Raw genomic sequence first — 10,763 nt, forward strand, 5'->3', positions numbered from 1 at the left:
CAAAGTATCCCCCCGCCATAACCCCACCATACAGCAATAATTACCGTTAGCACTCTAGTGTGTTTCCTCTGGTCTTTTTTCTATCTGTCATTTTATACAAGTGAAATCATAATACCCTGAATTTTTACTTAACCTTATTCCAGAATTGTTTTCTCATGGTACTAAAATGTCTTTATTAAAGAGATTACAACTTTTAAAATGTAATTTACATGGGCATTGCAAACAGCCACATGGTCCATTCTTTTAAACTGGCCCGGTTTATTAAAGCAATTTCACACATACTGTTTACCTTTTCAATTATTCCGTAGTTAATTTATTTAAATCGGTTTGATTACTTAAATTACTGCATTGACTTAATAATTACTTAATTGATTTAATTAAAACCTTTAAAAATACATTTATGTTGTTTCTCTTTTTGATTCTTACAAGTAATTCTCTAGCAAATATCCTTATGCATGAGGCTTTACCCCGCTTCCTCTTCTGCTCCTTTCATCCAGAACACCATCCCTGGCCCTCCTTCTAAATGTCCACAGCCCCCTCTTCCAGAAAAAAGAGCACCCCTCCAGGACTCCCACCAATACACCTTCTAATCTCAGGGCTGACGTCTGCTAAGTCCACTGTAGTGACAAGGCCTTTCTCCTGCAGGGACTCCCACAGGCAAAGAATCCATTGTGCAGGTCTACGTTGAAGTTATGGATGAGAATGACAACGCCCCAGAGTTCGCCAAGCCCTATGAGCCCAAAGTGTGTGAGAACGCCCCCCAGGGCAAGGTGAGTCTGGCTCAGGCGGGAGGGCGAGGCAGCGCCTGCCTGGGTCAGACCAAAGGGGCAGCACCTCCTGCTCACAGTCAGCTGGCGCTTCATGAGCTTAATGTAACCTGTACAACAGCCTTGAGGAAAGATGACATTCCCCCTACAGATGGTGAAACTGAGGCTCAGAGAAACAATGTGTAGTGAGCAGATTGGTGGGGAGGCGGGTGGTAGAAAGAGTGACTTTTTGGAGACCATTGAGATTAGTGTTACAGGTGAGAGGCAGCCACAGTCAGATCTAAATCCAAAGTCCCTCACCATCACTGAAACCCCAGCCAGCTCAACACCACCACTGACCATCCCCCATCTTCCACCCTCCAGCTGGTCGTGCAAATCTCAGCAACAGACAAGGATATAACACCACGAGATGTGAAGTTCAAGTTCTCCCTGAGCACTGAGGACAGCAACTTCACCCTCATTGATAATCACGGTGCGCCTTGAAGCAGTCAGCCTGGCTCTTGGAGTGGGTGGGGTTGGGGGGAGGTGGCAGTCAGGGATGGAGTTATTTGAGTCTTGAGATGCCAGGGTTACGGACAAGCCAATGAATCAGGTGCCCTCCCTCGGGCTATCAGGTTCCAAGATATTGTATACAATTCCCACCACATACCTCGTTGGTCCGTGCAATCGTCAGAGCCACCCTGGCCACACTGCCAACTCCACATGGCCTTGCCTTTTCCCTTAAGATGCCCAGGTCACTGAATAGGCACAGAATAGACATGGGGTGTAGAGAGCCTGGTTCACAAACTAAGGGACTCCTTCCCATGGGACCTCTGTGGTCAATACAACTGCAAATTACTCTATGACACGGAACTTTGAGGTTGCTCCCAAAAAGCCAAAATGGGACATTTGAAACCAAAATGCCAAGAATACAGTGTTTTGATTTGGCCACAATGATCACTTAACACCAGGTGTCCTCAGGACGGGATCTGGTCCACCAGTCACATCCCAGAGTCCTGCGATGTCAGCAGTGGCCAATCAGAGCTTCTGATGAGTATGTGCTCCCTGAAGTGATGAGGCTGAGTTGGCTGGATTCCAGCCAAAAACAGACAGGCTTCCATGCTCTCTGCACCTTCCTCAGAAAAAAAAAAAAAAACCTAGAAAATCCCCCTTGGGTTTAAAGAGAGCAATCCTTTCTCCAGAATGGGGAGGAATCCCTGCCCATCCCTAACCGGCAACGTGGTGGTTGGTGAGGCTCCCACCACAGACACAGCCACTGCCACCTCTGAGGAAGGTCAGGGACTGGGATTCCTGAGAGTGAGGGGGAGACCCAGGGGGCCAGCCACACACTCCTCGAGGGATGGGGATGGTGGCCAGGACATGCTGACAGTCAGTGCCACACCATTCAACACTCCGCTGTCTTCGGTAGTAAATAATGTGGGAAAAATACCTGTCACAACCATCCCCAGTGCCCGCTTCAAACCTACCTCACAGGAGGTCAGCAATGGAGTAAAAAGCTTAAGTGTCACCCCCAAAGACCCCCCCCAATATGTGATCAGGAGATAAGCTCGTTGGCCTCAGACTCACTTATACCATGAATGTCCTGCTACAATAGTAAATGAGTATAGCGAGAAATTTCTCATTTCTCTCATACAGTTTCAGTGGCCATACTGTTATTATTTTCTATTACAATAGATATGGCTACTTAATAATGAAACGTAATTGGCTTCCATTTAAAATCTATAAGACAGCCTCCTTTGCTTTTGGCTTCCTGAGTGTGCCAACCCCACCCATGTAGCTACATAAAACCTGGAGTAGGGAGTCCCTGCAACTTTGACCATCACAACCTCCCAGAAGCCAGTAAAAGACATATTTTTCTGGCCTCTGCCCAGAGACACTGAAACAGAAATTCAGGAAAGGAGAGGCGGGGGACAAAAGGAAGGAGGAGTAGAGGGGAGGTAGGTAGGGGTGGGGTCTGAAAAGCAACATGTTCAAAAATCTCCCTGGGGAATTCTGTACATGGACTGATTGGAGCTGAGAGGGAGAGCCAATATTTGGACCAAAGCACAGTCCCAATTCCAACCTGCCCAGGGAATCCTCAATTACACTGTAATCATTCCCTCAGTGCCCCAGGGGACCTGTGCATTGTTCTTACCTTCTAATGCATTTTCAGGGACAGCAAAAACAGCCTTAGAAGTTAGCCTGATGCTAAGAAACTTTTTAAATTTTGTTTTCCCCCGATTGTTCATAAAAGCGTGAAACTATGCATTAATTAACTGAGAGTTCCCTCTTACTGAAGTAGGGTTAGGGGTCACGTATTTCAGTTACCCATAGAAACAAAAAAGCAATGATTTTTAAGTACTGGCCAAGTCCTTCTTAGAGGCCAAATCGAAGCAGCTGCCCAAAACATCCCCTCTCTGGAGGAACAGACCTGCCAACAACGGCTAAAACACGAGGCAGGGGTATAAAGGGCAGACACATGGCCCAGGCAGCATATGAGCTGGTACAATTACGAGGGCTTCCTGGAGGAGGCGGGCCCCACTGTCGGTGGTGACGAGAGAATGGGCACTCCAGACAGCAGCGCCTGACTCCGAGGCCTTGGTGTTTCCAGATAACACGGCCAGCATCATAGTCAAGTACGGGTATTTTGACCGGGAGCGCGCCAAGGTCCACCACCTGCCCGTGCTCATCTCGGACAACGGGAGGCCAAGCCTCACGGGCACCAGCATGCTGCACGTGACCGTGTGCAAGTGCAACGAGCATGGCGAGTTCACCCTGTGCGAGGAGGTGGCCGCCCAGGTGGGCATCAGCATCCAGGCGCTGGTGACCATCTTCCTCTGCATCCTCACCATCACAGGTCAGTGCCCAGAAGGATGGGAGGGGATGGCGAGCGGACTGCAGGGGAGGAGGCGGCGGCCGGGGATCCAGGCCCAGCCCCGCTGCTTTCAGCCCAAAGTGCGGCCCCGTGCTGGGGTAAGGTCCACCTCCCTGGGTGCCGAAGGGTGGAAGTGGATGACGGGAGGACGAGGCGCAGCTCAAGACCCCTTCCCCAGTTTAAAATACTTTATATAACATTCATTCATTCAACCGACATATTTTGAGCACTAACTGTGTGCCAGGCACTGTTCCAGGCACTTATTTATATAAAATCTCTTTTGAAAAGAGGATCCAGTCTCTCTTTTGGAGAGAAATGGAAAGTGTAAATTTTCTTGTTTAAATTATCACCAGGGGGCACTTTCTTTCTTTTTTTAGGATTCCTCCAGCCTTGATCTCTCTCTCTTTTTCTTTTTTTTTTCCCCTTGTTTGGGCCTCAGAAATTTTACAGGCATTTTAGACCTAGCCTCAGTGTACGGTCTCCAGGAAGTAGACCCTGGGAAAAGGATTGGGGTACACATGATTTATTTGAGAAGTGGTCCCAGGAAGGCCCAGAAGGAACAGTGGGAGTTTTGACAGGGAAAGGAGGCAGCTGGTGAAGGGCAAGTTGTCACACAAGTTGCCACCACGGGCCACTGGAGCTTCTCCTCCCCGGGGACTGGGCGGCAGCGCTCAGTCATGTTCATCCACCAACGCCCACCAGCAGAGGGCCGGGGCTCCTCCTGCTCTTTACGTGGGGCAGGAGCCAGCCGTCCAGAGGAAGCCCATGGGTGGTCAGAGGTCACCCTGCGCACTACAGTGACAGGACCGGGGACACAGTGAGGCTCCAGGCCTTTCCTGCCAGTGGCTCCCCTGAGAGGCCCCCTGGCAGAGCCCCCCTGCTGTGGCCAAGAGTCCAGACTGAGATTCCCCTCTCAATACAAATCTGTAACAGTGATGATACTGGCATCCCCACCACTCATAGAATTGCACTTAACCTCACACCTTATCAGATGTAAACGGCAGAGGAGTCATCACTTCCATTTTACAGACAAGGAAGCAGACTCAGAGGGCCACCCTGGCTTGCCTATTAACAGTCGGTTAAGTAACTCCAGGCTAGAAGGACAGAGTCTAGGGAAGTTCTGGGCCTGCTTCCAGGAGCTCTCTGCCCCACGTGGGCCACCCCTCCTAGGGCTGGCAACCCTTATGCAGTCACACCCCTCAGAGCTCTGGGCAGGGCCAACATCACACCACTGCCTGCTCATGGGACTCTGGGCAAGGGACTCAGCTTCTCTGAGATCAGTCTACTTACGTAAAATGGGATAATAATACCGGATGAGATGGTTGGATGGCACCATCGACTCGATGGACATGGGTTTAGGTGGACTCCGGGAGTTGGTGATGGACAGGGAGGCCTGGTGTGCTGCGGTTCATGGGGTCGCAGAGTCGGACACGACTGAGCGACTGAACTGAACTGAGTAAAAGAACATGAAAACGTGCCACCACTATGCCAGAATGTACACAGTAGGTGTGCTCAAGAGTGGCTGCTGCTACTGCAACGGGAGCCACGTCCACCAGCACCGTCACGACCCACCATCGTCATCATGGCTCAGAATCTTTGCACCCCAAATTCCAACTCCATCTTTTCCCCTCTTCTGCCCCAACCTATGGCCTCCCGGCCTTTGCAGATGACAGAGAATTTGTCACAGAGCTACGAGGTGGGAGGAACTGAGGATGCAGTTAGATGGGAAGGAGAGTGGCAGGAGAAAATGAACTTGAGAAAAGGTCCACTGTGTTCCCCTCCTCCCAACCCTACTGTGGCCACTGACACCAACAAGGATCATGCCCTGGGGTGGGGTTGGGATGGACATGACTCTGGGCTGGGAGTGAGGGTGCTGAGGGTGGACCCACCATGCGACCAGATGGAACCAAAGCTTCTGTGTTGGCCCACGTGCCACCGGGAGCTGGGCTCGCCCAGGGATGCCCAGGGAGGAGGGGAGGGAGCAGGTGGGCCTGGGGGAGGTGGAAGGGAGGGCATAAGCCTCCGCCCCGCCTGACCAGCTCTGGCTCACTGACAGCAGTGATCACCCTCCTCCTCATTCTGCGGAGGCGGCTCCGGAAGCAGGCCCGCGCCCACGGCAAGAGCGTGCCGGAGATCCACGAGCAGCTGGTCACCTACGATGAGGAGGGCGGTGGCGAGATGGACACCACCAGCTACGACGTGTCAGTGCTCAACTCAGTGCGCCACGGCGGGGCCAAGCCCCCGCGCCCGGCGCTGGACGCGCGGCCGTCCCTCTACGCTCAGGTGCAGAAGCCGCCCCGGCAAGCGCCCGGGGCGCATGCGCCCGGGGAGATGGCCGCAATGATCGGGGTGAAGAAGGACGAGGCGGACCACGACGGCGGCGGCCCGCCCTATGACACGCTGCACATCTACGGCTACGAGGGCGCCGAGTCCATTGCCGAGTCCCTCAGCTCCCTGGGCACGGATTCATCGGACTCGGACATTGATTATGACTTTCTCAATGACTGGGGACCCAGGTTCAAGATGCTGGCCGAGCTGTATGGCTCAGACCCCCAGGAGGAGCTGGTGTATTAGGGGGGCACGGGCCTCTGGGCCTGGGAGCCAGACCACTTGCAGCTCAGGCTAGTCGGACACAAGGCACTGAGGCCTCCAACTGTAGCACTGTCCCAGCCTAACAGCCCTTCCTCGCTGGTCACAGAGACTTCACCACCTTGGTTGGCAAAAGCCAAGTTCCTGAAACATCCAGGAACATATTTCAGCCATGGCTACTCCCCAAATGCTGGGAAATCAAGGCTGGTATGCTGTCTGGGTTGAGACATCCATATAACCCTGTCACCTGGAATCACCGGTCCAACTCAAAGATTCTCTCTGGCTCTTCAAAGCCGTTTATGCTCAGTTGCTGCAGGGGTTGGGGTGGGGGTCTTCCCTTGAGGTCCCTGAACCCCTTGGGGAGGCCCTGGTGCCTGTCAGCCTGGAGGCAAAAGGCTGGGCAGCATTACCGTGGGGCAAGACTCTCTGTAGCCCTGTCCTACCAGAAACTGGGACCACCCATCACGCTTGTCCCACCTCACCCTCCTCACACGCTCCCAAGTGCCCCCGCATTCCTCAGCCTCTCCCCAGGCCTGTCAAGAGAGGAAAGGCCCCTGGACATCTCCCAGCCTTGGGTCCTGAGGTGGCCTCGCTGGCCCGCCGTGCCTGCAACTATGCTGTACTGCGTATTGAAAGTCCAGCCAAGGCCAGGGAAGCGCCTTGTTGAACTCTGAAGCAACTGTGAATTCTCCCTGGAGGAGCAGTGGGGAGCAAGTGTGACACCATATCATAGCGTGAGGGCCACCTTCACACCCACTCCCTCCGGAAGGGGCTGGGGGTCACTGTGACCCCAATTTGAGACATGACACCCCTCCAGTTTTGCCTGGGAAGCTGGGCAGGTGTTCCCAGAGCAAAAGACTCCTCCCCACCTCTCCTGGTCACTCAGTCATGCTCTTTTTTTCTTTCTTTCCATCTACTCTTGACCTCTTGGCATGGTGGCACTTCAGGTGTGACCCATGACTGCACAACAGAGCCGTGTCATTTGTCTTCACGCCTCACTGCTGCCACATCTCAGGGAACCCCAGCAGGGCCCCCTCCCTGCAGAAGGCAAGGCCCCCGCTCAAGTCCTGTGGTCGCCTGTGTCTCTTCCACTTTCAGCCACATATGGAACTTTCCACTGCAGATATGTCTTGGGGAAAGGGCATCACTCAACAGGAGAGGGGAGAGGAAAAAGGAGGCAAATTCTCCAATTCACCCTCTGTCATGGACCAAGGCTCCTGCTGTGGGCAAGGCCCCTCAATTCAGGGGATTGTAGATAACACTGACTTTTAATCTTTAACTAATAACTAGGTTTTTCACATTTTTTATACTAATAATACTTAACACCTTTCTAGCTCTCACAGACATATAGAATAAGGGTATTTGCATAATTAGCAGGTTACTATTTAGGTTAACAATTTTATTTCTGGTATTTTAGTTGCATCAAGAAATTCCTGTAACCGTCTGTTTCCTATCATTGTAGTAACTGCTCTACTAATAATGACTATATATACACATATATACAGGCTACACTGGTGCATGGAACATGCTGTATTTTTTTAAATAACTAAATAAAGAAAAACCTTGAAATACGTCTCTTTCTAGAGCTAAGTGAGCTCATGAGAAATAGAAGCACATACATGCCGCCACCAGCACCACCACCACCACCAGAGGAACCCAGAGTGCAAGGTGACACTTGCGGTCAGGACTTCAGACACACACTGTAGGAAAGTGACTGCAGCAGAGAATAACAAGGGACACCTCGTCCATCCTGGTCTCCTCCCAGAGGCCCGTGCCTTCCCTCAGCCTGCACATGCCCCCCAGTCCCACCCTGACTCCACACAGCAGGCAGGGCCTCTGGCAGCTGAGCTGCCGCACCTTTTCCAAGTGGCAAATGGACCAGGTGAGTGAGATAAATCAGCAGTGAGGGAGGAAATCAATCTCTAATTAGCTGGCTAACAACACTGACTGAGCAGCTGGCACTTCACCCGGGTGTGTGAACCCCAACATTGACGTCCTGCCTGGAAATCAAAAATGAGAATAGGAAGCAATCAAAAACGAGAATAGGAGGCCTCCCTGACAGACTCAGGACTTGAATTGTGGAGGTGAGAGATGAAACTCACTTCAGCAAGGCCCCTGGCTCCTTTACCCCTGCCAGCAGGGTTTTCTGGGCAGTGTATCTCTCAGGGATGGCATTTTGCAATCTGTGCTCTGGATAAACACTACTTCTTGGAGCTCTCAGGGGGTCAATATGTCTTAATTCCAATTTTGCTCTAATTTCCCTTGTGATTTCTTGATCCATCGGTTATTTGAAATGTATTGTTTAATTTCCAAATATTAGGGAATTTTCCAATGTCCTTCCATTATTGATTTCTAATTTCATTCCACTGTGGTCAGAGAATTTTTATGATTTAAATCCTTGTAAAGTTTATGCCTTAAAACTAGTAAATTTATACTAGTTTTATACCCTAACATATAGTTTATCCTGGAGAATGTTCCGCATGCTCTGGAGAGGGGTGTGTATGCTACTGTTGTGATGGAGTGTTCTATAGTGGTATGTTAGGGCTGTTCAAGTCTTTTGTTTCTGCACTGATCTTCTTTCTCGCTAGTATTTAGATTTTATTGAAAGTTTAGTGCTAAAATCTCCAACTAGTACTGTTGAATTGTATATGTCTCCCTTCAATTCTGTCAGTTTTTGCTTCATGTATTTTGGGTCTCTGTTGTTAGAGGCACATAGGCTTATAACTGTTATATCTTCTTCTTGATGGGCTGACCCTTTAAGCATTATAAAATGTACCTCTTTGTATGTAGTCACAATTTTTATTTTAAAGTCTGATTTGTCTGATATTAGTACAGTCACTGCAGCTGTCTTTTGGTTACTGTTTACATGGTATATCTTTCCTATCCTTTCCTTTTCAACCTATTTGAGTCTTTTAATATAAAGTATCTACTGTGAATAAAACATAGTTGGATCGTGGCAGTTTATCCATCCTACCAGTCTCTGAAATGTTGTCTTTTAATATAAAATGTGTCTTCTGTGAACAAAACATAGTTGGACCATGGCAGTTTATCCATCCCTACCAGTCTGTGCTATTGAAGTATTTAATCCCTTTACATTTAATGTGATGACTAGAAAGGCGGGATTTATGTCTGCCATTTTCCTATTTGTTTTCTATGTCTTGTCTTTTTTGTTCCTCTGTTATCCCGTTATTGCCTCTTTTATGTTAATCAGACATCTCTTAGTGTCCTATTTTAATTCGCCTGCAATTTCTTTTACTGTATTTTTTGTTGTCTTCTTAGTGGTTCTCCTAATGATTATACTTAAAATCTTAACCCTTAACTTAGAATAATCCAGGTAAAATTTGTACCAACTCAATTTTAGTTGTGTACAAAGCCTTGCCCCTACTATCTCCACTTCCTCCCCGCCTCCTCTGTGGCGTCACTGTTGCGCGGATTACAGTTATGCATTGTATGCCAACACAGATGTGTATTTATTGCTTTCTGTAGTTGTCTCTTAAATCATATAGGAGGCGAAAAAAGAATTACAAGCTACATATATACTGTCTTTTGTATCTACCTATATAGTGACTTTTATCACTGATCTTTATCCCTTCATGTGAATTCAAGTTACTGTCTACTGTCTAACACTTCAGCCGAATGATCCCTTTAGTATTTTCTGTAGGGAGAGTCTTCTAGTGAGGAATCTCTCCATTTTATCTGGGAAGACTTGATTTCGCGTTTATTTTTTGTAGGGTAGTTTTGCTAGATACAGAATTAATAGTTGATATACCTTTTCTTTCAGCCCTTTGAATTTCATCCCATGGCCTTCTGACCTCGCTGGCTTCTGGTGAGAAGTTGACTGTTAATCTTATTGAGGAAAATTTTATGTGATAAATTATTTCTCTCTTGCTGCTTTCAATAGTTCCTCAGTCTGTGGTTTTCAATAGTCTTATTACGATGTGCCTAGGATAGGCTCTAGAGTTGATCTTACTTGGAATCCACTGAACTTCTTGAATGTATATATTAATATTTTTATCAAATTTGAGAAGTTTGGGGCCATAATTTTTTCAAATATTCTATCTCGCTCTCTCCTCTCCTCTGTGTGTGTTAGTCACTCAGTTGTATACAATTCTTTGAGACGCCATGGATTGCAGCCCGCCAAACTCCTCTGTCCATGGAATTCTCCAGGCAAGAATACTGGAGTGGGTTGGCATTTCCTTCTCTAGCGGATTTCCCGACCCAGGTATCGAACCCAGGTCTCCTGCATTGCAGGTGGATGCTTTACCATCTGAGCTATTAGCGAAGCCCTCCTCTCCTCTGGGACTCCCATTATGCATTTGTTAATATACCTGCTAATTTCCTATGATATCTAGATTTCTATTCACTTCTTTTTTCTTTCTGTTTCTCAGACTAGATTATCTCATTTTCAGTTCAGTTCAGTTCAGTCGCTCAGTTGTGTCCAACTCTTTGCGACCCCATGAATCGCAGCACGCCAGGCCTCCCTGTCCATCACCATCTCCCGGAGTTCACTCAGACTCACGTCCATCGAGTCCATGATGCCATCCAGCCATCTC

At 48.9% G+C, this 10,763-nt stretch overlaps 1 protein-coding gene across 2 annotated transcripts in view; it reads left to right on the forward strand.

The window, feature by feature from the left end:
* CDH5 (cadherin 5) overlaps positions 1 to 9,174 on the forward strand; it is a 41,354-nt gene extending 32,180 nt beyond the window's left edge. The window contains exons 9-12 of one of the 2 annotated variants that reach the window (XM_018062082.1): positions 646 to 770; positions 1,131 to 1,239; positions 3,358 to 3,603; positions 5,678 to 9,174. In XM_018062082.1, the coding sequence (XP_017917571.1) occupies positions 646 to 770; positions 1,131 to 1,239; positions 3,358 to 3,603; positions 5,678 to 6,195 (998 nt within the window). In that variant the 3' untranslated portion in view covers positions 6,196 to 9,174. The remainder of the gene's footprint in view (positions 1 to 645; positions 771 to 1,130; positions 1,240 to 3,357; positions 3,604 to 5,677) is intronic. The other variant, XM_005692102.3, reaches the window with a different exon arrangement.

The sequence above is a fragment of the Capra hircus genome, chromosome 18 (genome assembly GCF_001704415.2).
Source record: "Capra hircus breed San Clemente chromosome 18, ASM170441v1, whole genome shotgun sequence".
NCBI lineage: Eukaryota > Metazoa > Chordata > Mammalia > Artiodactyla > Bovidae > Capra > Capra hircus.